This window comes from Staurois parvus, unplaced genomic scaffold (assembly GCF_062004578.1).
Source record: "Staurois parvus isolate SC_StPar_1 unplaced genomic scaffold, SC_StPar_1.0 ptg000636l, whole genome shotgun sequence".
NCBI lineage: Eukaryota > Metazoa > Chordata > Amphibia > Anura > Ranidae > Staurois > Staurois parvus.
Genome location: NW_028318432.1, coordinates 4069088 through 4097056, shown reverse-complemented (window position 1 = coordinate 4097056; position 27969 = coordinate 4069088). Strand labels below are relative to the sequence as shown.

At 44.3% G+C, this 27969-nt stretch overlaps 2 protein-coding genes across 3 annotated transcripts in view; one reads left to right on the top strand and one right to left on the bottom strand.

Annotated features, from left to right (window-relative positions):
* Positions 1-1735: 1735 nt before the first annotated feature.
* Positions 1736-27969, top strand: part of NEBL (nebulette) — a 306245-nt gene continuing 280011 nt past the window's right edge. Inside the window, exon 1 of one of the 2 annotated variants that reach the window (XM_089693734.1) lies at positions 1736-2050. In XM_089693734.1, the coding sequence (XP_089549860.1) occupies positions 1982-2050 (69 nt within the window). In that variant the 5' untranslated portion in view covers positions 1736-1981. The remainder of the gene's footprint in view (positions 2051-27969) is intronic. The other variant, XM_089693736.1, reaches the window with a different exon arrangement.
* LOC149449105 (uncharacterized) overlaps positions 2730-27969 on the bottom strand; it is a 40835-nt gene continuing 15595 nt past the window's right edge. Inside the window, exons 4-6 of the mRNA XM_089693834.1 lie at positions 5560-6316; positions 4650-4872; positions 2730-2843 (exon numbers count right to left, since the gene is read on the bottom strand). Coding sequence (XP_089549960.1) covers positions 2730-2843; positions 4650-4872; positions 5560-6316 — 1094 coding nt within the window. The remainder of the gene's footprint in view (positions 2844-4649; positions 4873-5559; positions 6317-27969) is intronic.

Sequence of the window (27969 nt, the reverse complement as noted above, 5' to 3'; positions counted from 1 at the left end):
ACCACTTTACAAAGCTAGGAATACATACTAACTCTTTACAAAGCTAGGAATACATACCAACACTTTACAAAGCTAGGAATACATACTAACTCTTTACAAAGCTAGGAATACATACTAACACTTTACAAAGCTAGGAATGCATACCACCACTTTACAAAGCTAGGAATACATACTAACTCTTTACAAAGCTAGGAATACATACTAACACTTCACAAAGCTAGGAATACATACTAACACTTTACAAAGCTAGGAATACATACTAACACTTTACAAAGCTGGGAATACATACTAACACTTTACAAAGCTAGGAATACATGCTAACACTTTACAAAGCTGGGAATACATACTAACACTTTACAAAGCTGGGAATACATACCACCACTTTACAAAGCTAGGAATACATACTAACACTTTACAAAGCTAGGAATACATACTAACACTTTACAAAGCTGGGAATACATACCACCACTTTACAAAGCTAGGAATGCATACTAACACTTTACAAAGCTGGGAATACATACTAACACTTTACAAACCTAGGAATGCATACTAACACTTTACAAAGCTAGGAATACATACTAACACTTTACAAAGCTAGGAATGCATACCACCACTTTACAAAGCTAGGAATGCATACTAACACTTTACAAAGCTGGGAATACATACCAACACTTTACAAAGCTAGGAATACATACTAACTCTTTACAAAGCTAGGAATGCATACCAACACTTTACAAAGCTAGGAATACATACCAACACTTTACAAAGCTAGGAATGCATACCACCACTTTACAAAGCTAGGAATACATACTAACACTTCACAAAGCTAGGAATACATACTAACACTTTACAAAGCTAGGAATACATACTAACACTTTACAAAGCTGGGAATACATACTAACACTTTACAAAGCTGGGAATACATACTAACACTTTACAAAGCTAGGAATACATACTAACACTTTACAAAGCAAGGAATACATACCACCACTTTACAAAGCTAGGAATACATACACTTTACAAAGCTAGGAATACATACCAACACTTTACAAAGCTAGGAATACATACTAACACTTTACAAAGCTAGGAATACATACTAACACTTTACAAAGCTAGGAATACATACTAACACTTTACAAAGCTAGGAATACATACCTCCACTTTGCAAAGCTAGGAATACATACTAACACTTTACAAAGCTAGGAATACATACTAACAGTTTGCAAAGCTAGGAATACATACTAACACTTTACAAAGCTAGGAATACATACTAACACTTTACAAAGCTAGGAATACATACTAACACTTTACAAAGCTAGGAATACATACTAACACTTTACAAAGCTAGGAATACATACTAACACTTTACAAAGCTAGGAATACATACCTCCACTTTACAAAGCTAGGAATACATACTAACACTTTACAAAGCTAGGAATACATACTAACACTTTGCAAAGCTAGGAATACATACTTTAATAGGAGTTTTTTAAAACCATAGTTTAGTGTCACTTTAAGGAAAGCAGACGTTGCCCTTTTTTTTAATGATTTGACATTATTTTTTCTAAGCAGGATAGAATGTAACAGAAACAATATATATTTAGTTTTGTTCTATATTATCCTCCTTAAATTGTTTCATTTGTACATTTCAATAAAGCATCAAAGAAAAAAAAAGGAAAAAAAAAGCAGGCAGGGCGGGCTAAGGGGGAGCCTAGGCAGTTGCATACACACACACACACACACGCGCACTCACTCACTCACACACACACATACACACACGCGCGCACATCTGCCTTGGGACTGCAGTGTGATGTATTCTCTGTACAGCTGATCAGAGCTCTGCCTGCTCCCTGACAGCTGCCTGTGCCTTTGGATACTGTAACACATTCCCTTCTCCCAGAGGAAGCCGGGATCTTCTTTTTAATCCTTTTTTTTTTATACAGTATTGCTCTGTGCCAGCTACCCTGAGGACTCTGGGAAAATGAACCCTCAATGTGCCCGTTGTGGCAGGGTCGTCTATCCCACGGAAAAAGTCAACTGTCTGGACAAGGTAAATGGCTTTTTTCTGGGAACCAATATAAAAGTCTAATTGAACTGATTGCAAAGCAACAAGAATTGACTAAAGTCTCGCCCTGGCTGTCCTGAACTAGTTCTGGAAGGAAGCAGGTGCCCAGAGCTGCAGAGCTGTAGGCTACGAGCTATAGGATCAGGCTTGTTCAGTAAGGCAGTCCAGAGAGAAACGATGGCGCACCAAATGCAGGGACCAGTTGCAACCAATTAGATTTCACCTTTTATAAGCTGAGGGAAGACGGAACGTTGAAAGCTGGGTGCTGATTGGCCACACTTAAAAATTAGCCTGTGTTAAGCGGAGACAATTCAATGTGCTACTGCTTTGCTGCAAAGCCTTTGAAGCCGAAGGGGTTAAGCAGGGATGATGCTAGCGCAGACAATACCTGGGGGCTTAAGGAGTGACTATGGCAGGAATGCTTTTAATTTGGAAGCTTCCCATGCAGTAGCGACCCCGTGCAATTTACAGTGACAGAGCACAACTTGCTGTTTGTTTTTAAAGGTGCATCAGGGAGCTGGGAGAGAAAGAATGCACCTTGTAATGTCAAACGCTGGGCGTGCATAGTTGGGCATTCGGATGTTAATCTCTTGTGCAATGTCGTGTTTCTCTGTGACAGACCCGCGTCCTTTGTATGAGTGAGAGAAGGCAGCGGAACAGTGACTTAGCCAGAGAAAGAAGTGCAATCATCATAATCATCATAATCCGTGGAAGACAGGCGTGCTGCTGAGTGACTGCGATTCAGCAATGTTAGCTCATAGGACCTCATGCAGGCAATCTGCAGGCTGGGGCAATGAATGCTGTTAAAGTAATGATGACATAGCATGGTGGAGAGGCAGTGAGAATTTAGCTGACTACAAAATTCAGTTTAATTACTTGTATATGTGTCATGGCCAAATACTTCCCAAGGCTCCAAAGAGCTCAAGGACCATGGTACTTTTATAATCCCATCATGACACATTTATATATTATGTATGAAACGGTAGATTCCAATGTCGGAATCATGGTTTTGGTATCATTCAGTGCAAGAAGGTTGATATTTGTCACAGAGGATCCCAGTTCAGGAACAGCGAGTATGCAAAGCGAGGGATTAAGTTTACATTAGGCAGGGGGAGGGTTAGGTTAATAGGGAATGTAAGAATGGTAGTGAGCATTAGGATAAGGGTTAAAAAAAGGGTCAGTTTGGGGGTTACACCATGATAGGGTGGGTTATTATGAGTACAAGGGTTAGGGTTACATGCCAGGGGAAGTGTGAGTGATGAAAGTAAGGTTTACAGGAAGGGTCAGGGTGAGTACTAAGGTTAAGGTTACAGGATGGGTGAATGCTAGGGTTAGGGTTACAGGGAGGGTCAATGTGAGGGTGAGTACTAGGGTTACAGTGAGGTTCAGTGTAAGGGTGAGTACTAGGGTTAAGGTGACAGGATGGGTGAATGCTAGGGTTGGGGTTACAGGGAGGGTCAATGTGAGGATGAGTAGTAGGGTTACAGTGAGGTTCAGTGTAAGGGTGAGTACTAGGGTTAAGGTGACAGGATGGGTGAATGCTAGGGTTAGGGTTACAGGGAGGGTCAATGTGAGGATGAGTAGTAAGGTTACAGTGAGGTTCAGTGTAAGGGTGAGTACTAGGGTTAAGGTGACAGGATGGGTGAGTGTGAGGGTGAATGCTAGGGTTAGAATTAAAGTAAGAGTCATCATGGGGGTGAAAACAAGGATCAGGGTAGGTTAGGTGAGTACAAGGGTTAGAACCATGAGATTGGTAAATGTGAATGCCTGGGTTAGGGTTACAGTGAAGGGTAAGTGTGAGGGTGAATGTTAGGGTTAAAGGAACGGTCAGAGTGAGGGTGAGTGATGGGGTTATAGGGAGGGTAGATGTGAGGGTGAGTACTAGGGATAAGGTAACAGGAAGGGTAAAGATGAGTGCTAGTGCTACAGATTCAGGGAGAGTAGTTGTGAGGGTGAACACAAGGGTTTGGGTATCAGAGGATGTCAGTGTGCGGGTGATTACTAGGGTTGTGGTTGCTGTGAGGGTCAGTGTGAGGGTGAGCACTAGGTTTAGGGTTACAGAGAGGAACAGTGTTAGGGTGAGTACTAAGGTTACACCAAGGGTCAATGTTAGGGTGAATACTAGGGTTAAGGTTACCAAGAAGAACAGAGTGAGAATAAGTACTAGGGTTAGAGTTAAAGAAGGCTAAGTGTGAGGATGAATATTAGGGATATTGTCACAGGAGGGTCAGTGTGAGGGTGAATACTAGGGTTATGGTTACGGGGAGAAACAGTGTTAGGGTGAGTACTAGGGTTAGGGTTGCAAAGATGGTCAGTGTGAGGGTGAATACTAGGGTTAGGTGCAAAGATGGTCAGTGTGAGGGTGAGCACTCTGGGTTAGGGTTACAGGGAGGGTCAATGTGAGGGTTAATATTAGGTTTAGGGTTACAGGGAGGGTTAGTGTGAGGGTGAGTACTAGGGTTACAGCTACAGGGAGGGTCAGTGTGAGGGTGAGCACTAAGGTTACAGGGAGGTTCAATGTAAGGGTGAGTACTAGGTTTAGGGTTACAGGGAGGGTCAGTGTGAGGGTGAGCACTAAGGTTACAGGGAGGGTCAATGTAAGGGTGAGTACTAGGGTTACTGTTACAGGGAGGGTCAGTGTGAGGGTGAGTACTAGGGTTACAGTTACAGGGAGGGTCAGTGTGAGGGTGAGTACTAGGGTTACAGTTACAGGGAGGGTCAATGTGAGGGTGAGTACTAGGGTTACAGTTACAGGGAGGGTCAGTGTGAGGGTGAATACTTGGGTTAGGGTTACAGGGAGAGTTAATGTGAGGGTGAGTACAAGGTTAGGGTTACAGGGAGGGTCAGTGTGAGGGTGAGTACTAAGATTACAGTGAGGTTCAGTGTAAGGATGAATACTAGGGTTGGGGTTACAAGGAGGGTAAGTGTGACTGTGAGTACTAAGGTTACAGGGCGGTTCAATGTAAGGGTGAATACTAGGGTTAATAAGGTATACTCAGTGAGCGCTCTATAATATAGCAGCTAAAGGCATGAAAAGGTAACCACAATAAAACCTCTCAAAATATCAATATTTTTACTATTTATCACCTCGCCACTGGAACATGAAGTCACTATCATCTCCTGTACCTATCACCTGCCACAGACTGTCACCATTTCAATATATTTTAATATATCATGATCTTAACATTTTATGATATTTACGTTTTAGCTTGATTCTGGACTATGATTTGATTATGTTTTATCAGTACAGATCTTAATTCATTTAGCGCTGCACTTTTTTTCTATGAGTACTAGGGTCAGTGTTACAGGGAGGGTCAGTGTGAGGGTGTATACTTGAGTTAGGGTACAGGGATGGTCAGTGTGAGAGTATTAGGGTTACATTTAAAGGGAGGGTCGGTGTGAGAGTGAGTAGTAGGGTTACATTTAAAGGGAGGGTCAGTGTGAGGGTGAATACTTGGGTTAGGTTTACAGGGAGGGTCAGTGTGAGGGTGAATACTAGGGTTAGGGTTACAGGGAGGGTCAGTGTGAGGGTGAGTACTAGGGTTAGGGTTACAGTGAGGGTCAGTGTGAGGGTGAGTACTAGGGTTAGGGTAACAAGGAGGGTCAGTGTGAGGGTGAGTACTAGGGTTAGAGTAACAAGGAGGGTCAGTTTGAGGGTGAGTATTAGGGTTAGGGTTACAAGGATGGTCAGTGTGAGGGTGAGTTCTAGGGTTAGGGTAACAAGGAGGGTCAGTGTGAGGGTGAGTACTAGGGTTAGGGTTACAGGGAGGGTCAGTGTGAGGGTGAGTACTAGGGTTAGGGTTACAGGGAGGGTCAGTGTGAGGGTGAATACTAGGGTTAGGGTTACAGGGAAGGTCAGTGTGAGGATGAATACTAGGGTTAGGTTTACAGGGAGGGTCAGTGTGAGGGTGAATACTAGGGTTAGGGTTACAGGGAGGGTCAGTGTGGGGGTGAGTACTAGGGTTAGGGTTACAGGGAGGGTCAGTGTGGGGGTGAGTACTAGGGTTAGGGTTACAGATAAGGTCAGTGTGAGGGTGAATACTAGGGTTAGGGTTACAGGGAGGGTCAGTGTGGGGGTGAGTACTAGGGTTAGGGTTACAGGGAGGGTCAGTGTGAGGGTGAATACTAGGGTTAGGGTTACAGGGAGGGTCAGTGTGGGGGTGAGTACTAGGGTTAGGGTTACAGGGAGGGTCAGTGTGAGGGTGAATACTAGGGTTAGGGTTACAGGGAGGGTCAGTGTGAAGGTGAATACTAGAGTTAGGGTTACAGGGAGGGTCAGTGTGAGGGTGAATACTAGGGTTAGGGTTACAGGGAAGGTCAGTGTGAGGGTGAATACTAGGGTTAGGGTTACAGGGAAGGTCAGTGTGAGGGTGAATACTAGGGTTAGGGTTACAGGGAAGGTCAGTGTGGGGGTGAATACTAGGGTTAGGGTTACAGGGAAGGTCAGTGTGAGGGTGAATACTAGGGTTAGGGTTACAGGGAAGGTCAGTGTGAGGGTGAATACTAGGGTTAGGGTTACAGGGAAGGTCAGTGTGGGGGTGAGTACTAGGGTTAGGGTTACAGGGAAGGTCAGTGTGAGGGTGAATACTAGGGTTAGGGTTACAGGGAAGGTCAGTGTGAGGGTGAATACTAGGGTTAGGGTTACAGGTAAGGTCAGTGTGAGGGTGAATACTAGGGTTAGGGTTACAGGGAAGGTCAGTGTGAGGGTGAATACTAGGGTTAGGGTTACAGGCAGGGTCAGTGTGAGGGTGAATACTAGGGTTAGGGTTACAGGTAAGGTCAGTGTGAGGGTGAATACTAGGGTTAGGGTTACAGGTAAGGTCAGTGTGAGGGTGAATACTAGGGTTAGGGTTACAGGTAAGGTCAGTGTGAGGGTGAATACTAGGGTTAGGGTTACAGGGAAGGTCAGTGTGAGGGTGAATACTAGGGTTAGGGTTAGAGGGAGTTTCAGTGTGAGGGTGAATAGTAGGTTTAGGGTTAGAGGGAGGGTTATTGAGGGTGAATACTAAGGATAGGGTTACAGGAAGGGTCAGTGCGAGAGCGAGTACTATGATTATGGTTACAGGCTTAGTGTAAGGATGAATATTAGGGCTAGGGTTACAGTGTGAGTGTGAATATTGGGGTTATGATTACAGGGAGGAACAAAGTTATGGTGAGTACTAGGTTTAAGATTTCAAAGATGGTTAGTATGAGGGTGAGCACTAGAGTTAGGGTTACAGGGAGGGTCAGTGTAAGGGTGAGTGCTAGGGTTAGGCTTAGAGGGAGGGTTAGTGTGAAGGTGAATACTAGGAATGGGGTTACAGGAAAGGTCAGTGTGAGGGTGAATACTAGACTAGAAAGGGTGGGTCGGGGCTAAGTACTAGTGTTACAGGAAGGGTCAGTTTGTTGGTGACTACTAGACTTAGGGTCTTGGTTAGGACAAGCCAACAACCTCAGCACAGGGGATACTGGAGCTGAAAACAAATGTATCAATAAACATATATATGTTTTATATATATATATATATATATATATATATATATATATATATATATATATATATAAAAGGTTATTTTTTTAAAAGGCAAGATGGTTAAAAATGTGTTAGAAATTTTTTCCCAATACAATCTTATTTTCCCAATCCAAATCTTATTTTACTAATACAAATCTTTAAACCTGGATTATTCTCATAAATCAGGCAGCATCCATCAATGTTTGTTTACTTGGGGTTTCAATGTCAATACTGGCAGGTGTAAATGGAAGTCTGTTTTGTACAGTGAGAAACGTTTTAACATTGCATGTGTCGGCTGTTCTCTTAAGTACAACATGGACTCATGGCAAGATCAAGGGAGAGCCTGCTTACCATCCACCTCACCACTGAGCTCTGTATAGGGCACCACATATAAACATACATATAAGCATATAGACTGATTCTCAGCAATTTGGTAGTCCCTGGACTATGTATGCTTACTAGGGATTATTGCTGTCTCATTAAATTATAACTAAAGGCAAAGTATTAAAAACATACATACATCTCTGGAATACATAAACATTTCCCTTTTAAACACACTGCATGTACAGTTGTTGATGTGCCAGAAATAAAAGTATGCTCTTGCCCTCCTCTTTAATATGACAACACAGCTCTGAATTCCTAAGGTCATGATATCTAACCTGCCTACTTCATTTCTGATGGATTACAAGGAACACAGTCCTTTCCTCAACTACCTCTCCCTCCCCATCTCCATAATCCCTCCTCGTCTCCATGATCTCTCCTCCTCATCCTCTTGCTCATCTCCACAACCCCTCTTCTGCATGTCCTCCCTGTAGCGCTTACCCTCCAAAGAGTCACTGGTAATGACTGGTCCAAGGTTCTGCCACGGCTCTTAAGACTCTTAAACCCATTCAGTCCCCACTGAACACCAGGTTAGAGGTGGGGACTACTCACACTTGGATAATGTAAGCATTAGTAAGCCACAGATATATAATATTGCATAGAAATAAGGTCAAAGACTACCAGATGATAATTTATGTAAGTGTATTATATCAAAGCAGGTAAACAATGCAAGACTTGGCATCAAGCAATAAACAATTCAAAGGTGCAGAACTACTAAAGTGAATTCAGGTCTATCACAGAAGGAAATACCTAAACTGTGTCAATGTTAGGCCAAACCTTAAGTGAGACAACTATTAATGAGCATATCAGATGCAAATAACTCAATGTAAATATTCTTGAGTGTACACTAGTGGTACCCCAGATAGGGTGTCCATAAGTATTGACAGAGAAAGTAGCACTGTTCCAGGTAGGCTCGCTACTCCCACACCCCACAATCATTCAGCGTGTGTGCTGGCCCAGTTTGCACACCTGTGTTGTAGATCAAAGGAAAGTCCGGGAGACCGTACTAAAGCACATATCCACTTTATTGTATAGAAAAGAAGCTTAAAAACACCATACTGTATGCTGTATCGCACTAACCTAAGTGCTTAATCAAAAACCCTCCATATGGTGAAAGCAAACACCTGGCACCTTAAAGTTAGTGTTATCCGGCTTTCGGTGGGACCCTTCTGTCAATGGTGCGCACAAGTCTGTCTCTTTAGGAGTAGGTGATATATAGCTGCAAGGCTGCTATGTAACAAGTAGGCTATGTGGAATTGAGTGCAGCAAGGGGTTAAAGCTGTATCTCCTCTCATCACTCTTGGCAGGTGACAATTACGGTTCCACACACTTGGCGGTTAGTGGTCCCTGTGCCCAGTCCTGAAGGCTCAGTCTCTCAATGTTGGATCACACACTTGCAATCTCTGGCAGCTCTGGCAGCCTCAGCAGCTGGTCTGTCCTCCCTCTGAAGAAGGCAGACTCCAGTAGCAAGCTCCCTCTGTGTGACATCCTGCCATCGGTCCTCTCTCAGTGCGGATTCCCTCTGCAAAAGGCTCCCAGTGTCCCTCTTTTGCCCGGGAAAACAGCCCAGTTTCTCCACCTCTGTAGTGGGAATCATGGACATTGCAGTTCAGAGTCCATCCATTCCCCATTCACTTGTATTGAGCTGCCCCTTTTAATATCTGCAACTCTCACAAGGCTCTTTAGCACAGTAAATCCACTTCCTATTGGCTCTGACTCTTCTACCCCCTGATTGGTTCATGTCTGTGGCAGGAGGGGGGGAGGAAGCAGGAGTAGGGAATTTCACACTGATTCTCCCTGTCAGCAGCAGTAAGAAAGGGGTGAGAAGCCGACTGCAGCACCCACCTACATCCCTACCTCTCGAGGCCCTCCCCATCTTCATACCCCCTTCTTGTATACAGGCAAAAAGTACAGGAAACTATCCGCTTGCAAGATTTCTGGCAAAATCAGCAGGTATTTTTTCACTTATTAAATAGATATAACAACAAAATACTTTTGAAGGTATATTTATTTGACAAAAAGGGAACAATTAAGAGAAGTTAATTTTTAGGGTTTACATACACTCTAAAGCAGGGGTGTCAAACTCCATTTCATCGTGGCCCATATCAGCATTATGGTTGACCTCAAAGGACCAGTTGTATCTGTAAGACTAGATGTCCAAAGCACCCCACCCAAATTATATAAGAATGTCAAGAATCCCACAGCCTCCCTAACATCACCGTGTACCCCTTTTGTGGGCAGAGGTGGAAAGCAGAAAGTGCAGGGTCTGGAGGAGGACCAGAGGAGGAGTGGAGTCAGTTACCAGAATCTGCTGAATGCTGAGACCAGGGGTGGCAGAGATGAGGGGGTGCTGAAGCTGCACTGAGAGGTGCAGGATTTGGAAGATGAGCTCTATTCTCCTCTCTGCTGCCAACTGCTGTGACAAGGTGGAGGCGGAGAGAAGGGGGTACCTGCAGGAGAGGTGCAAGGGTCACATGAAATGACCTGGAGGGCTGGATTTGGCCCACGGACCTTGTGTTTGACACCTGTGCTCTAAAGAGTATAGCCAAAGCTAGGGATTGCAGGTGTGTGATCCAGCATTGAGAGACTGAGCCTTCAGGACTGGACACATGGACCACTAACCGCCAAGTGTGTGGAACCGTAATTGTCGCCTGCCAAGATTGGTGAGAGGAGATGCAGCTTTTTTCAGTTTTGAATAGAATAGAAAAGGGCTAATCAGCGCTGAGCAAACTGTTGGCGCTATATAAATCCTGTATAATAATAATAATAAAATCAGTTTATTTTTTGCCATCCGTGTAGCTTTGGGGAAATTTTCCTTCACTTCCTGTTCCAAAAACAAAACAGGAAGTTAGGGGAATACCCCTCTTAGGCAGTTTTTCACTGAAACACATGTTCCCATTGGAGGATTTTCCATCAACAGTTTTTCTGGGGACTTTTCTAATAAAGTTTTGGATTCCCCTCATTTTCTTTCTCAGTGGCATTAGTTACCAGTGCAAATAAATGGGTGGATCTTTCCAAAAGAGACACAGACAGCATTAAAAACTTGACAGAGGGTCTAACCTTTCCCCACTCTATCCAAAACTAAGAAAACAAAAGTTATTTGAAGGCTTGCACAGGTACCTGCAGGCACCATTTATATCTAATTTGCTTTAAAGGTTAAACAATTACTTTCAGAATGAGTAAATAGAATTTGACTTAATGATATCCAGAATGGATGTTAGTTATACTATGACTATGTCCAGCGGTCACATTTGTTCTATATATACTGAGATAATACAATTATATCATGGTCATTGTGGAGGTACTGTGCCCCCAATCTGTATGGACTATATTGCATTATGTTATATCTAATGGCAAGGTCACGTTCTGTGTCTCTGTAGAATGTAATATCGTGTCTTGTGATCAGGTTATGTTGAAGGTGCAATGTTCTATTTCTGTATTTTAGGTTTGTATTATGATCAGTAATTGAATCTTTCTGGAGTTATGGTGTTCTACCTCTGTAGAGAGAGTAATAGAATTGCAGTGTAATGGTGTCTGATGGTCAGGTCATGTGGAGAATGTAGAATTCCACTTCTGCATAGAGTATTCTAAATATATATGCAGCCCTACCCTCTTGAAAGCCGCTGGTTTCGGAACCCTCTATTTTCCTGCACAGCCAGGCAAGACGCATTTTCCACTCTTGCATCCAAAGTCAGTAAACAGTCCATGTGCTTGATTTTGTTGTTTTATTAGAGGTTGAACAACTTGGATGGGGTATATGGGATGCCCAATGGAACCGAAACAGCTTGGAGGACAAACTTCCTATGTACAAAAAGCAGAAAGAAATTCGATCCTGGACTTTCTCCTCCCTTTTAGATGGCTTTTTGTCTCTTAATGGATCAGCACACAGTCCTTAGTAGGAGCACTTAGTCCCCTTAAATGAACCTCTTCAGACCCCAGATGAAAATCTCCTCATCCACCCGACTGTCATGAAGAATACCCCAGGGCAAGGGATTCCGAGACAGATGGAATGCTGTCCCAGGGAGAACTAGTTGGGTATTGCACCTGACTGCCCTTTCCCTTGTAGGCCCAGGGGGTGTAGAGGTACTCACACTGTTCTGTTCCTGTAGCTTTAAAAGGTGAAGCGGCTTTCAGGCCTTATACTGGGATGGCTTCTTCCTCTGCTGACAGGCTGCTCTTCCCCAGCAAAGGTCCCTCTTTCAAGCTCCCAGACTGTAGGTAAACCCTCCTTCTCCGGGGTCTCCTCCCAGGCTCCACATCAGTAGCACTTCCTCACGCCATCTTCCACCTGAATCCCCTTGCAGGCCTGGCTCTGTCATATTTATGGACTGATCTCCCACACTGCCAGGCCTCCTGCCTGGGATTGGTCAGATTTCCATAAATATTCAGATCAGACCCTCCTCACCTCCACCTACTGGCTTCTAGAAACTTCTCCAAGTTTCTAGAGCAGGGGGAGGTACCAGAGGGCTGACCTGGAAAGCCCTCTAGCCCTAACCTAAGGAAACCTTGCTGACTCATACCCAGGCTTCTAGAAAGCCTCTAACTATACAAAAAAATCTAACTGCACTAGAGGGTGCTACATATATTATGGCGAGGTCATGTGGAAGACGAAAGTCTGCATAGAATGAAAAATAAATGTATATTGATCAGGGGAGGACTGGGAACATTTGGCCTGAGAGGCAAACATAACCAATTGGCCATTTTTGTGGTAGGCACAAATTGTGGTTGGGTTAAAGAAAGTGTACCATGTACACAGGGGTATCAAACTCAATTTAATAGCGGGGCCACATCAGCCTTATGGTTGCCCTCAAAGGGTCGGTTGTATCTGTAAGACTATATCTCACTGTATCTATTTATCATATTAAATAATTGCATCTGCATTAGATTATTACTGGTTTTAGGAACAACTTAAAGTAGAACTATAGGCAAAAATTTTTTTTTATTTTGGATAGAGTAAGGGAGGGGTATAACCCGTCAGTTTATTTTTAGCCATCTGTGTCCCTTGGAGATTTACCTTCACTTCCTGTCCCATAGCCAAAACAGGAAGTGAGAGGCAATCCCTGCAAATTACCAGAATTCTTTAAGGACCCCCCCCAGGTCACTAGAACTAGTGTCCCCTTTGGAAAATTCCCCCTCTATTACTTTTCTGGGGACAATCCAAAATTTAGGAGTTTCTTTTACTTTCACTTTCAATAAGAATGGTAAACATGATAAATAGAGAGGGTGAATCTCCCTAATGGGGGCATAGACAGCAATAAAAACCTAACAGGCTTTCTAATCCATCTCCACTCTATCCAAAACTAAGAAAAAACGTTTTGCCGTTTGTTATACTTAAGGCTCCATGCACACGGGACGTTTTAATAACGCTGGTAACGTTAGTTGTGTAAAGTCACATTAAAAACTTGAGTTTTTTAGCGTATTTGCATTAGCGTTTAGTGCTGTTTTGCCGCACTTTTTCATGTTTGCGGCTTTAACTTTTTTAGCGTTTACCGCCTTTTTTACTGCGTTTTTCAGCATTAGAATGTTTTTACAGCTAAAAAACTCCTCTAGAAACCCACTAGTCCTGGGTTTGTTTTCTAGCTAAAAAACTCCCCTGCCAAAAAGTTGGCAGCAGAGAGGACAGAACTCCGCCTACAGATCTGGAGCCTCTCTGTGCAGCCGCAGCACCCCCTTGTGTCTACCTCCCCTGGTCTCAGCATTCAGCAGACTCCACCAGCTGACTCCAGCCCTCCTCTGGTCCTCCTCCATACCTTGTGCTTTCTGCTTCTCAGCTCTGCTCTCAGCTTCTTCATGGCAGCAGCACTAAGTAAGTGGGTGTTTTGTGATGCAAAAAGAGGGTGGGGAACTTTTCTCTTCTGATGGTGAGGGGACACTTGCATCTGGTGTAAGGGGGTTGGAGTGCTCTGGACATCTGCTTATAATTATTATGAGTAATATGTTGGGAGGTATGCATGTGGCCCTCTCACACCTCTCCTGCAGCTGTGGCACCCCCTTCATCTCTGCCTCTACCTTGCCTCAGCAGTTGGCAGCAGAGAGGAGGACACAACTCCTTCTCCAGATCCTGCGCTTCTCTGTGCAGCCACAGAGAGGCTCTTCTCTGCCCCCCTAATAGGAGAAAAACAGCAGAAAAAACACAGCGCGTTTATGCAGACTCTTGCTCATTTATGTCTGTTCCTGTGTTTGCGATGAATGCATTCTGTTGGCCAGAATAATAATTTATTCTGGACATTAGAACGCATCAAAGTGTTACTAAACCCACAACAGTACAATCAGTCTGTATATGCAGTAAAGCATGCTTGTTATACTCACTGTGAAAGCTAAGGGGTTATTCCTCTGCACTGTGTAACACTGCTGTCTGATCCTGTCTTCTCTGATCTTCCCCTTCTTCCAGTGCCCCCCCCCCCCCCATCTCCTGTAAATACATATCGTGTGGAGTCACTCTGTACATGCTAAGTTTGGTGTGTATGGCTAGAAAGGTTTTTTTTTTCTTGGGAGAGTGCATGTGATCAGCACAAGGCCAATCAGCACTGTCCAGACAGAGGTCAGGAGTCCTGCATCCTCCTAGAGCAGAATGAAAACTCCGCCTACAAGTTTTAACCAGTGCTCTGATGGACACTGCTAGAAATCACAAGACTGCTATAACTGCTGATGAGAAAAGGTATTTAGCAGTTTATATTTACTAAAATAATTGCATTTCCATGTTCTGTGTACAGTGGGAGACCAGATATAGTGAATGCAGGGTCCGGGGAGACCAGATATAGTGAATGCAGGGTCCGGGGAGACCAGATATAGTGAATGCAGGGTCCAGGGAGACCAGATATAGTGAATGCAGGGTCCGGGGAGACCAGATATAGTGAATGCAGGGTCTGGGGAGACCAGATATAGTGGATGCAGGGTCTGGGGAGACCAGATATAGTGAATGCAGGGTCTGGGGAGACCAGATATAGTGAATGCAGGGTCCGGGGAGACCAGATATAGTGAATGCAGGGTCCGTGGAGACCAGATATAGTGAATGCAGGGTCCGGGGAGACCAGATATAGTGAATGCAGGGTCCAGGGAGACCAGATATAGTGAATGTGGGGTCCTGGGAGACCAGATATAGTGGATGCAGGGTCTGGGGAGACCAGATATAGTGAATGCAGGGTCCGGGGAGACCAGATATAGTGAATGCAGGGTCCGGGGAGACCAGATATAGTGAATGCAGGGTCCGGGGAGACCAGATATAGTGAATGCAGGGTCCGGGGAGACCAGATATAGTGAATGCAGGGTCCGGGGAGACCAGATATAGTGGATGCAGGGTCCGGGGAGACCAGATATAGTGAATGTAGGGTCCGGGGAGACCAGATATAGTGAATGCAGGGTCCTGGGTTTAGTAACACTTTAACATGCAAATGTGCATAAACGTGTTTATATGCGTTTATGTGCGTTTGTGTGTTTTCAGCCCAAAAGCTCCTCTTCAGAATGCGAAAGTGATGTTTTTTTCTGCCCTTAAACAATCTTGCCTCTAAACTCTTGTATATGCTTATGAGTGCATGAACACATACAATAGGTTAACATGGAGGGGCGTTTAGAGGCAAAAAAAAAAAAGTCTAAAGCCTGTAAAACAGATGTTTTTGAGCTCAAATGTGCATGTGACCTCAGTTGTACTTTAATCAGTAGAGTTTGTGTTTTTGAAGTAAAGTTTGTGTATTGATTGATGGTTGCTGTGTGTAGATGATGACTACTGTACATCTCTCCCCTTTCTCCCTAGTGCAGGCCCCTGATTGGCCACACAAAAGTTGCAGTCAGGCAGTTCTGAAATGCTCAGAATTCATAAATTCTATCACCCAGCCAGCTATTTCAGCTATTTCAGGAGGTCACACTCAGGTGATTGTTCCATAGCCTTAGGACAACTAAACACCTAAAACAATTTTACTTTGACAGTTTTTCTTAGAAGAAAAAAAAACACATACTATCTAAATTTCTGAACTGAGAAAAATAGAAACACTACAAAGGTTAATTTCTTCATTGTATGGCTAGAATATATTTTTATTGATAACTTACAAAGTGCAAAGTTGAAAAAAAATGCTGATAAATTATGTTACAATATAGCAAAAACACTCTCTTATAGGTCACTTTTCAAATATTTTGGGGTGAACAGGGCAGTAGGGGAGCACTGGGAGGGTATCAGCTGACTATTTAGTAAATCTGTTACTTTACGCGGAATAGGTAGAGTACAGGTTCACCTTCAAGATGAATTCAATCATTAGTTGTAATGGCTGCATTCGTTTTCTTGTAACACACCTCGTGTATTATAAAGACAACACTCTGGATGTAGGAGCACAGGGGGCAGATTTGGGCAGCAGCATTGTCAGTATGGGGGGGAGGGGAGTGTTAGATGTACTAGCAGATTTAGATGCACTAACAAATTGAAGCCAAACTCAAGCTAATACATTATAATCAGTTAGAGCAAACAGTTTTTTTGGGGGGATAAAGGTTTTACATAAATGAAAGCTGAACGTTTTCAGCACCCCTGCCAGTGTTAAATGGTTTGTGTCATCTCTGTAACTGCAAGATAGCTTTTCTGCTAAAAACAACAGACTTACTGGCTGGACCACCAGATTAAAACAGAAGAAAGCTAAAACAAGAAACTAACACAGCCATCGCATTTAAGAAGGGGTAAACTGCAATATAATAAATATTTACTTTGGGGTTTGATACTGCTTTAAAGCTGCTCTGTATTCATTAAAGTGGTTCAAAAAGTTTATACTTACCTTCTCTGTGCAATGGCATTGCACAGAGCGTCTCTTTACCTCCTCTTCTGGAGGTCCCCTGCAGACCTTCTCTTCTCCGAGTGCCTCCTCAGCAAATAGTGTGCTGAGGGGGCACTCATGCGGGTACGCTCCTGAGCTGGGCTGTGTGCATCCATAGACACACACAGTGTGGCACAGCCCCTCCTGCTCTCTTCTCAGGGTTTGATTGACAACAGCAGGAGCCAATGGCTCCTACTGCGCCCTCTGAGACCTGTGAGAAGAAAACAGGGAAAGAGAGCAGTGCTGCTGTAGATAGGCACAGCGCTGGATCGAGAGAGGAATCAGGTAATTGTTTATTGAGTTGGGGGGGGGGGGGGCATACAACTACTGGGACATTTTTACATGAATGCAGCAAATGCATTGAGGTAATAAATATCTTGAATTTAGAACCACTTTATTTCATCATTAACCTCCCTGGCGGCATTCCCGAGTGTAGCTCAGGGTGAAATTTCAGTACCAAAAGCGGTATCCCCGAGCTACACTCGGGCTTACCATGCGGCGTTGCTCAGGGATTCCCTACAGAGCTTACCTTGTCCTTCGCTCCTGCGATGTCCCTCCTGCAGCGTCCCTGGCCATCTCCTCCGGCCGATGCCGGCATCCGGCTTCCGTGTTCCGGTCCCTGTGACGTCGGGACGTACGGGGGCCAGAACCGGCGGCAAATTAAAAATTTTTTAAAACTGTCATTTTTTTGTAAAGGAATATTACATAGCAAAACATTACTGTATCAAACCATTTCACATACATTTTGTCCCGAGTTTTTTGTCCTGTGCCCTGCCTGCATTTTCATTGTTCTTTCTGCCTGGAAACTTAGAAAAGTCCATGGCATCCAAAAAGCGTCCCTTTAGGTCAAAAGCGGTTTTAGACCAGCTAGAGAACAGCAATAGTAAATTAGAACCACTTGCAGAATTGATTGATAATGATTTGTGGGGAAATTCGTCATCAGACACTGAAAACGATTTTGCGACTTTGCTCAGCGATGTGTGAACTTGGCGCTCTATTTCAAATTTCAGTGTTTTTGGTTTGATTATATTATTGAATTAAATTTATTTTTATATTATTATTTTTTATGATTATTTATTAAATTATAATTTATGATTTCGTATTTCAAGTTTTATCATACCCGGAATGTTTACTAGACTCTCGTTCGGACAGATTTCAGTGAGTTATTCCTAAAAATTACAGGCCTACAATAAAAAATCTACATATTTCCATGCAAAATAATGGTACCGCTTTCAGCACCAAAAATCTGAAATAATCATACCGCCAGGGAGGTTAAGAGATGAGACCTGTCCTCATTATGAAGAGGACAGGTCATGTTGGAGGGCACAGTCATCTACATTTATATAGAGTTGATCGGGATTGTATTGGGACACCCTGCGTGCCAAGGTCATGTTGTTGATGTGTGGTCAGTAAACAGCTGCCCATCTGCAATGTGCCCCAGAAATGGTTTTCGGTTTTTGGCGTGCACCCAACAGTGACAGACTTTAGGGAGGGAGCCTGAGAGCTGCAGGAAAACCAGGTGACACTTTTCTAATTCATACAGACAGTTGTGTTTACTCAGCAAGTGTATGCAAACTGGCAGAATTAATATGACTAGCGTGTCAATATCAGAATGCTCTCAGTTGCTAAACAGAGTCTGTTCTGCAAAAAAAAAAAAAAAAATTCTGAAAGTATGCTGGGTAATGATTGGCAGACACAACTTTTCAAGACAAAAAAAAGGACAAAAATACTATAGTGTATTTGTAAAACCATACCTAAAAACTCTCCTGCCCACACTTCAAGAATAACTACTTGTTCAGGTCTAGGGGGCATAAAAAATCAAATTTATTTACGCAGTCCTCTGAGCTGCTAGACCAGTCCCTGCGGCATCTTCATGCTGCTGTGCTCTAAGGCAGTGTTTTTCAACCTTTTTTGTGCAAAGGCACACTTTTTTCATGAAAAAAATCACGAGGCACACCACCATTAGAAAATGTTAAAAAAATTTACCTCTGTGCCTATATTGACTATATATAAAGTAATTCTCTTGAATAGGAATCAAACACAAAGAAATTATTTTATAATTACTTTATTATGAAATAATAAAGTATTTTATAATTGGACCCGGGGGCCGGACCAAGAGTAGATGAATGATGTGTATGTGTCATCCATAGTAAGTATAGTAATATTCCCCCATAGTAAGCATAGTAATTAATCCCCCATATAGTAATTCATCCTCCATATAGTAATTCATCCCCCATAGTAATTCATCCCTCATATAGTATTTCATCCCCCCATATAGTATTTCATCCCCCCATATAGTATTTCATCCCCCCATATAGTATTTCATCCCTCATATAGTAATTCATCCCTCATATAGTATTTCATCCCTCATATAGTATTTCATCCCTCATATAGTATTTCATCCCCCATATAGTATTTCATCCCCCCATATAGTATTTCATCCCCTCATATAGTATTTCATCCCTCATATAGTATTTCATCCCCCCATATAGTATTTCATCCCTCATACAGTAATTCATCCCTCATATAGTAATTCATCCCCCATATAGTATTTCATCCCTCATATAGTATTTCATCCCCCCATATAGTATTTCATCCCTCATATAGTAATTCATCCCCCCATATAGTATTTCATCCCCCCATATAGTATTTCATCCCCCCATATAGTATTTCATCCCTCATATAGTAATTCATCCCTGATATAGTAATTCATCCCCCATATAGTATTTCATCCCCCCATATAGTATTTCATCCCTCATAAAGTAATTCATCCCTCATATAGTATTTCATCCCCCACAGTACTATTCCCCCCCCCCCCTTCTAGTAAGCCAAGTCCCCCGTGTCAATTCACTTACCTTTTGCGTTCCTCTCGCTGTCTTCCCGCGCCGTTCGGGTCTTCAGGGCGGACTGTGAGAGGAGCCTAGCTCCCCTCCCCTCACGTTCGGCACGCTGCCCCGCCTACACACATCCTGACAGCCACATCCGCAAGCCGGATTAAAAGGTCCGCGCGGACTTTTGGGGCTGCCAACCGAGAGGAGGCAGGGGAGCGGCCGACCGAGAGGAGGGAGGGGAGCAGGCGCCCGGCACACAGAAGAGCCGCATTAGACTGGGTAAAGAGCCGCATGTGGCTCGCGAGCCGCGGCTTGCCGACCACTGAATCATTAGATTCTAATGATTGGTCTATTTGTGAGCCGAAGCCACATGTTACAGATGAAATTGGAATTTTTCCCACGGCACACCAGAGAATATCTCACGGCACACTAGTGTGCCGCGGCACAGTGGTTGAAAAACGCTGCTCTAAGGTCCTAACACCATGAAGAATGATGCAGGAATCATAGCCCTGCATTGCACACCTAGGGACAGTCAACTGCCAGAGTATGGGGTAACAACATCTGCTGGGGAGCAGAAGACTGGGTAAGTAAAGTGCTTTTACTCTCCCCTAGATTAAGCCCCACTGTAAGGGAAAGTTTAGAAGTTAGACTTCAAAGTAGAACTGTGATCTCCTATCAAATGAAAATGATATGTTGTAGCACTTGCTTAGAATTTCATTTGTACAATTTTCTCTTAGTCCTCAAAAACCTGTTGACCCTTACAGTGAAATCTATCTAAAGCAACTTCCTGTGATGGGGTGACAATAAGGCGTCTGCCTTGAGCGGCATCATTTTTCGGGGGGGGGGGGGGGGCGTTGCTATAGGGGGGAAAGGTTATACCTTGCTCCCCACGTACCCCCCCCCCACCAGAGGTGGACTGTATCGGGTGGGCTCAGGTGGTCTCAGGTGGGGGGCAGTCTCATCTGGGCTGGGCTTGGATGGGGGGGAGGGTGATCCTGCAGTGATGTAATGATGCTGCTTGGAGCCTTTTATGAATCACAGCAACAGCCAGGACTGCCTGCGGAGGCGGGAGTGCTGGGAGCCCCGGGGCAGGGTGCTGCTGTCCTTGGACTCCACTGTGATGTGTGACTTCTATCAAATCATCTACTATACAGAGAGGTGGGCAAATTGAAAGCATTACAGGAGAATCTACTCCCTATGATGACCATGAATTGTCATTACTGGGGAGTCATGTCCACAGTCTGTAACCATCTTCTGTATCCTGTCCGCAGTCTGTAACCATCTCCTGTATCCTGTCCACAGTCTCTGATCATCTCCTGTATCCTGTCCACAGTCTCTGATCATCTCCTGTATCCTGTCCACAGTCTCTGACCATCTCCTGTATCCTGTCCACAGTCTCTGACCATCTCCTGTATCCTGTCCACAGTCTCTGACCATCTCCTGTATCCTGTCCACAGTCTGTAACCATCTCCTGTATCCTGTCCACAGTCTCTGACCATCTCCTGTATCCTGTCCACAGTCTCTGACCATCTCCTGTATCCTGTCCACAGTCTCTGACCATCTCCTGTATCCTGTCCACAGTCTCTGACCATCTCCTGTATCCTGTCCGCAGTCTGTAACCATCTCCTATATCCTGTCCACAGTCTGTAACCATCTCTTGTATCCTGTCGCAGTCTGTAACCATCTCCTGTATCCTGTCCGCAGTCTGTAACCATCTCCTGTATCCTGTCCGCAGTCTGTAACCATCTCCTGTATCCTGTCCGCAGTCTGTAACCATCTCCTGTATCCTGTCCGCAGTCTCTGACCATCTCCTGTACCCTGTCTGCAGTGTCTGACCATCTCCTGTATCATGTCTGCAATTTCTGGTCATATTCTGTATCCTTTCCGCATTCTCTGACCATCTCCTGTATCCTATCCGCAATCTCTGACCATCTCCTGTATCCTATCCGCAGTCACAGACCATCTCCTATATCCTATCCGCAGTCTCTGACCATCTCCTGTATCATGTCCACAGTCTCTGACCGTCTCCTGTATCCTTTCCACAGTCTCTGATCATCTCTTGTATCATGTCCACAGTCTGATCATCTCTTGTATCATGTCTACAGTCTCTGACCATCTCCTGTATCCTGTCCGCAGTCTGTAACCATCTCCTGTATCCTGTCCACAGTCTCTGACCATCTCCTGTACCGTCTGCAGTGTCTGACCATCTCCTGTATCATGTCTGCAATTTCTGGTCATATTCTGTATCCTTTCCGCATTCTCTGACCATCTCCTGTATCCTGTCCACATTCTCTGACCATCTCCTGTATCCTATCCTCAGTCTCTGACCATCTCCTGTATCCTATCTGCAGTCTCTGACCATCTCCTGTATCCTATCCGCAGTCTCTGACCATCTCCTGTATCATGTCCACAGTCTCTGACCATCTCCTGTATCCTTTCCACAGTCTCTGACCATCTCTTGTATCCTGTCTGCAGTCTCTGACCATCTCCTGTATCATGTCTGTAATCTCTCACCAACTCCTGAGGTGGAGCACTTATAGGAAGAGGTGTAGCCTAAAGAGGAAGGGATAGAGTTTACAGATGAAGGGGTGGATCTTAAACAGGAAGGGGTGGGACACATTTAGATGTGGGTGGGGGTGGGGGCCCAATGTTAGTCTTGCCTAGGGCAGCTCAAAACCAAAATACACCACTGGCTAAATTCAGAGCACCACCTGAATTCAGAGCAGAGTTGTCACTCTCAGGTATGTTGTGCCTGCTTTCACTACAGTGGAATGAGAAGACATTGAATTGGGTGTGACTATCAGCATTGTCAGTGCTTATTAAAGGGCCTGTAGCTTGTCAATCATCACCTGGCCACACCTAGTCCTGCCCACCTCTGTCTGGAGTGGCAACACCACCTCTGTTGATAAACCCTCCCACTGTGAGATGCAGTGTCTGGGAGGGGGAATGTGTGAGACACAAATGAAGGAGGTAAAGGAACATTTGTTTTTATATTATAAGGCCTGTGCATCATAAAGTAACTGGATTTGATCCTTTTAGATTGTCATACAGGGGACTTTAGTTGTACAGTAATTTATAAAGTGGACAATGAAGTAAAAAGGTCCTCTGCCACCCTTGGTAAAAATGCCAAAGTGTGATCCCCAACCCCTTCCTGAGCTGAAACGCAGCTTGCACACTGATTGGAAGAAATGGCATCTGTAGTCGACCATCTCTTGGTTAACATCCTTTAACCCAAAGAAAAAGGAATGTTATGGGGAGGATATTGTGATCTGGTTGCAACAACTTGCTGGATTGCAACAGTATGGAGAGAAATTGCTTTTTGTTCTTCTCTCCCTCTACTGAGATTCTGGCGCTGTGCTGCGCCATTCTCGTCCATCCAGCAGGGGGAATGCTGATGCTGGCAAGTCTATGGACATCTGTGCAGGGCACTAGGAATCCTGGGAGTTGGGGTTTGGGATGGCAGCCATGTAGTGGGACCAATGGATGCCAGACCATGGAAGTCACTGTGCAGTAGGTGTTATGGAGGGATGATTTTTGTTGGACTGCCCAGGAAATATTTTCCTCTTGGCAACAGGGGAGTTAAAGAGAGAGCACCTATGTCTGGATATTTGCCTCCCAGCAGGAGACCATTCCAACAGGGATCCAAGCCCACAGTTGACCTCTTTCAGACCTGCTTTTGACCTTCTAAGCTGCATCTAGCTCTTTTCACATTCTTCTTGACTTGTATGGGGAGAAGAGTAGATCTGCATCAAACATTAACCCTTGTACACAGGTCCGTTCAGAAATAAAAATAAAGGTGTTGCTAATAGCAGCCCAAATCTATCATTTTTTACAGTGAATAAAAACTGAAACCTGAATGGCTGGCTTGCTTGTGTTTCTATTTTCTTCTCATCTGTGTTCATGGATTAGCCCCAGCGTGACCCTATGCATTTTCTTTCAATCAAGTTCCAACATGCCTGACATATCTCTGATGTCACAGTGGGTTTCTGAGGAACAAGTCTGACAGTGGCAAAGAAAAGCGTGTTCCCACAAATACTCATGAATATTCCATCACAACCCAGAAGATAGTTCTTATCAGTGAGCAATCAAAGGAAGTGTACAGTGAAGTGTAATAATCACTTTTTTCATGCCATGCCTGCCTGGGATGAGCTATTAGAAAAAGTCTTTTATACATTTCATTTCAAAAGCTTCCTGCAAACATTAGGCGGCAGCTACCTTTGAATGTATGACCTGATCATCAAGTGGTCTCTTTTATATAATGTCTTTATGCAAAAATACTAGTTTGTATCTGGTGACCTTGCATGTTATACACAGCCTTAAAGACAAAGTGCACTTTAAGACAGAGTTTTGCCTTTTTTCTCCTTTGCCTTGATCTAAACTAGCCCTTCTCCTCCAAAGTTGAATACTTACCATGAAATTGAACTTGAAAATCCCTTTATCTACATATGCAGACCATTATATGATACATCCATATTTCCCTTTCCACTTTTTTCTTAAAGGGTACATACCATCTGCTTCCTTTTAAACCTATACATAATTTAAGGTGCAGTCCCCCTACTATGTAGTGGCTGCGGCTCTGATCCTCTAGCCTAGTATTGTCAATGCTGTTATCTTGATATATGTATAATCAAGCGAATATATTTGCCTGTCTACGGATGTTGTCATGTACCTTGGTTGAAGGCTGAGTTGACGAGAGGGCCTCCCTTGCGGCTGTGGTCCAAGCACCCCTGAATGTGGTGACAAAAGCACAAGGCTCAAAGAAGAGATAAAAGGCTTGCTATACAAAGGTATATATCCTCCTTAGGGGAAATCTCAACATACAGTTACTGGTCATAGGTCACCGACTCACCATATATTTTACAGCGGGGTACTCCAAAACCATGGTCATAGTAGGTAAAAAAAACATGTAGGGGACCGAGAAGGCCACCCTTAAAAGAGGCTTTAAAGGAGAGCCAACTGAGGTGTAACCAAACCATACAGCTTTATTCAGATCAAAATTTGTGTACAATTAGGTCAAATGACCAACAATCCTCCAATCACCATTAAAATAAGGCTTGATAACATTATCACCCTAAGTTACAAGGCAGGGTTCCGCTCACCCATGCTGCCATTCATACACTGGATCTCGTGGTACATATAACGTAACAGGCCATCAGTCTCAGGAACAGGCAGTCAGTGTGGACTGATTATTGCATAATGGACTGATTATTGCATGGTGTTGATGCAGAACATCGTATGGGCATTGGTGCCCCAGCCTGTGTGGGTTAGGATTAGACCACAGGATAGCTAAGTAGACAGGGCAGGCTAAGTAAACCTAAGGTATAGACATAATAATCAGGGGTCAACCATAAGGTAAATCCACCAGTAAGTGTTGTGACAGTGTGGCGATCTGTCACGATATAGAAAGGATATTTCACCTGGGATTCTCAACAAAGGTTGATAGAAAAACCAAGGGACCCCGTTAAGATTTCAGGAAAGCAAGTGTTTATGGAAATGCAGCCAGAAAAAGAGTGGGGAAGATCTGATTAGAGCCCATAGCAGAGTGACAATGGGGCTTGGGGAGAGACACCAAAGGAGTCAATGGGTAGAGTTCCCCTTTAGGAAAGGTATGGTGAGACCGGATTGGACCCCTGTAAGTGAGAGCTGGGATTCTCAACAAGGCAGGTTGAGGGGCTCCAGGATACTTGTTTGAGGCAGAGGAAAGTGGCTTTTCACTTTCCTCATTTGTTTGTAAAGTCCATTTTGGGACACGGAGCCTGGAGATTTCAAAGTGATTTGGGAGGGATGAAATCTCCAATCCTGGGACCAGGTTTTGGGAATGGCCAGGAGACTGATTGGTCAGGTGTGTGTGGCTCTCTTCTAGAGTCAGGACCAGGGTTCTGGGCTCCACCCTCCCAAGGAGTCCATGTGGGTGCAAGGGAGCAGCCACAAGTGTGCATGGTGGCACAGAGAAGTCCGAGAGCAGACAGGGCCCAACCCTGTGGGCTGGAGGAGCAGGAGTGCTGAGAAAGGGTGCTAACTCAGGTGCAGTGGGTTGTATGTGAAGGGTCAAGAGGACAGAGGCATGAAGCCTGAGCAGCAGTGCTGCTAAAGAGAGTGAGGAGGTGGAATATTTTCATTTGTATTGATGGTGGATACCCCTGCGATGGAAACATGTTATATGGAACGTTCTTTTAAATAAAATTGGGCAAAAAACAGCCCTTAAAAAGAAGAAAGCGAATGGCTGTGTGTTGTTAAAGCTCTACCCTTGATGCTAGTTCCCACAGTGTCCATATGCAGCCACTGCCCTTGTAGCATATATCAGTTTGAGACAGCGTGTTGTGGACAGCCCCAATGGGCACCAGGACCATAACTCATGAATTATTGCAGGATATAAATGGAGCATGCCCCTCAGATGGTGGTGGAGCCATAAGCAGTGGAATCAAGCCTTAAATTAGGATGTGTTGTGGCTTGTTGGAAACAGACTTGTAGTGTTCCTGCCGGGATATGCACATTGGTATTCAGTCCTCCACAGGCTATACTGGGGCTTTAAGATGACAGGCTGATTGCAGGGCGTTCTACATAAGGATCCATGTGTTTGGAGAAAGCGGGGCTCAAAGAAGCACGGGTGCCGGTAGCTTGATAGCAGGTGACTGCCACGATCAGGGATGTAGTCAAGGTGAACCAGGATCATACACAGTGAGACAGCAACATGATCAGGAGGCAGGCTGGGCTGGGTATCAGATTAGCAGACAGAGCAAGGTCCAGAGACAAGCCGAGGTCAGCACTAGGACATCAGGCAGAGGAGAGTCAAAGGCAAGCCAAGGTCAGCACTAGGAGATCAGGCAGAGAAGAGTCAGAGGCAAGCCAAGGTCAGCACTAGGAGATCAGGCAGAGAAGAGTCAGAGGCAAGCCGAGGTCAGCACCAGGAGATCAGACAGAGAATAGTCAGAGGCAAGCCAAGGTTAGCACCAGGAGATCAGGCAGAGAGTAGTCTTAGGCAGGCCGAGGTTAGCACCAGGAGATCAGGCAGAGAGTAGTTTAAGGCAAGCCAAGGTCAGAATCCAGAATCCACATAGCAAGGTCAGGAACAAGCCGGGTCAGCAATGGAAGATCAGTCATTACAAACAGGAACACAGGAACACGGATCACAGGAAGCTAAAGAACATCCAGCGATTAGTACACAGCAGAGTCTCCTTTAAATAAGCAGCTTGGCGCCAATGCGCGAAGACATTAGCGCCAATGCGCGCAGGCATACAAAAATGCACTTACGTGTCAGTGCATGCTGGATATTAGCCTGAGCTTGTTTGTGTTCTGGTACACGTACAGGAGCAGTAGCTGCATGGGAATGAGCATTAGCTGCATGGGAACGAGCATTAGCTGCAGAAGAATTAGCATTAGCTGTACTAGTTTCTTGACAGATGTATTGAATGGATATTGATTTTGGTTTTTGCTTATATTTATAGAACCTTGTAGTAGTTTTCCCTGAAGAAGCAGGCATTGTCCCTGCAAAACGCTTTGGAGATATCTGCATGAACATGACCACTTGGGTTTATACCTATTTGTAAAATATTAACTATGTTTACTGCAGTTTTTGTGACACCTATGCTGTTGGAATGCTACATTTTTAATACGTTTTAAAAGTTTTGTAAATAAACATGTCATTTTTATACAATTTGGTGTAGTACCTTTAAAGTCCTAGTAGTTTGACTTGGTAGGGTCTTCTTAGTTTTTTTAGTGTCCTATATAAAAGGATGTGGTACCAATAAAACCATAGGACATTGAGCCTGCTTTATACAGTCTCCTTCGCAATTTTCTTTTTTATAGGCTTCTTGAAATAAGATGAAGATATATTGATATTAGTCATCCAGTCATGTGCAAACATAAACTTAATAGTTCTAAAAGTTGTGAGGTTTTTACATTAGAGGAGAAGTGGGGCCAAAGCTTTATTGGCTGTACTTCTCCTGGGGATCACAGGTATGCACTTAGCTCTGCACTCCTGTGGCCCGCTTTCAGGTTGACAGCAGGTCAAAGTTCACTGATATTACTAAGACAGCCCAGGCTCTACAGATATCCCAACTTTAAAGTTGGGATCCACTTAGATGCCTGGACCAGCAGCTGGCTCAGCTGCTCAGCGGGGTACTGAGAGTCTGAGCCAGCCGCTCTCTCACCCTGCACGGCCCGGTGCTTCAGTGAGCGGTGGAGGGGCAGAGCAGAGAGCTGCTCTCTGCTCACTGAAGACCGAGGACTGAGCGTTCAGTGGACTTTGATTGCTAAGGTTTTGCTTCTAGAAGTGGTGAATGCATTAGGGTAAAAACCTTCTGTGTTCAGTTCTCCCTTCCCCAGCCCCCTCTTATACTTACCTGAGCTCGATCTCAGTCCAGCGATGTGCACAAGAGCAGCGGCACTCCTACCTCTCTCTCTCCTCAA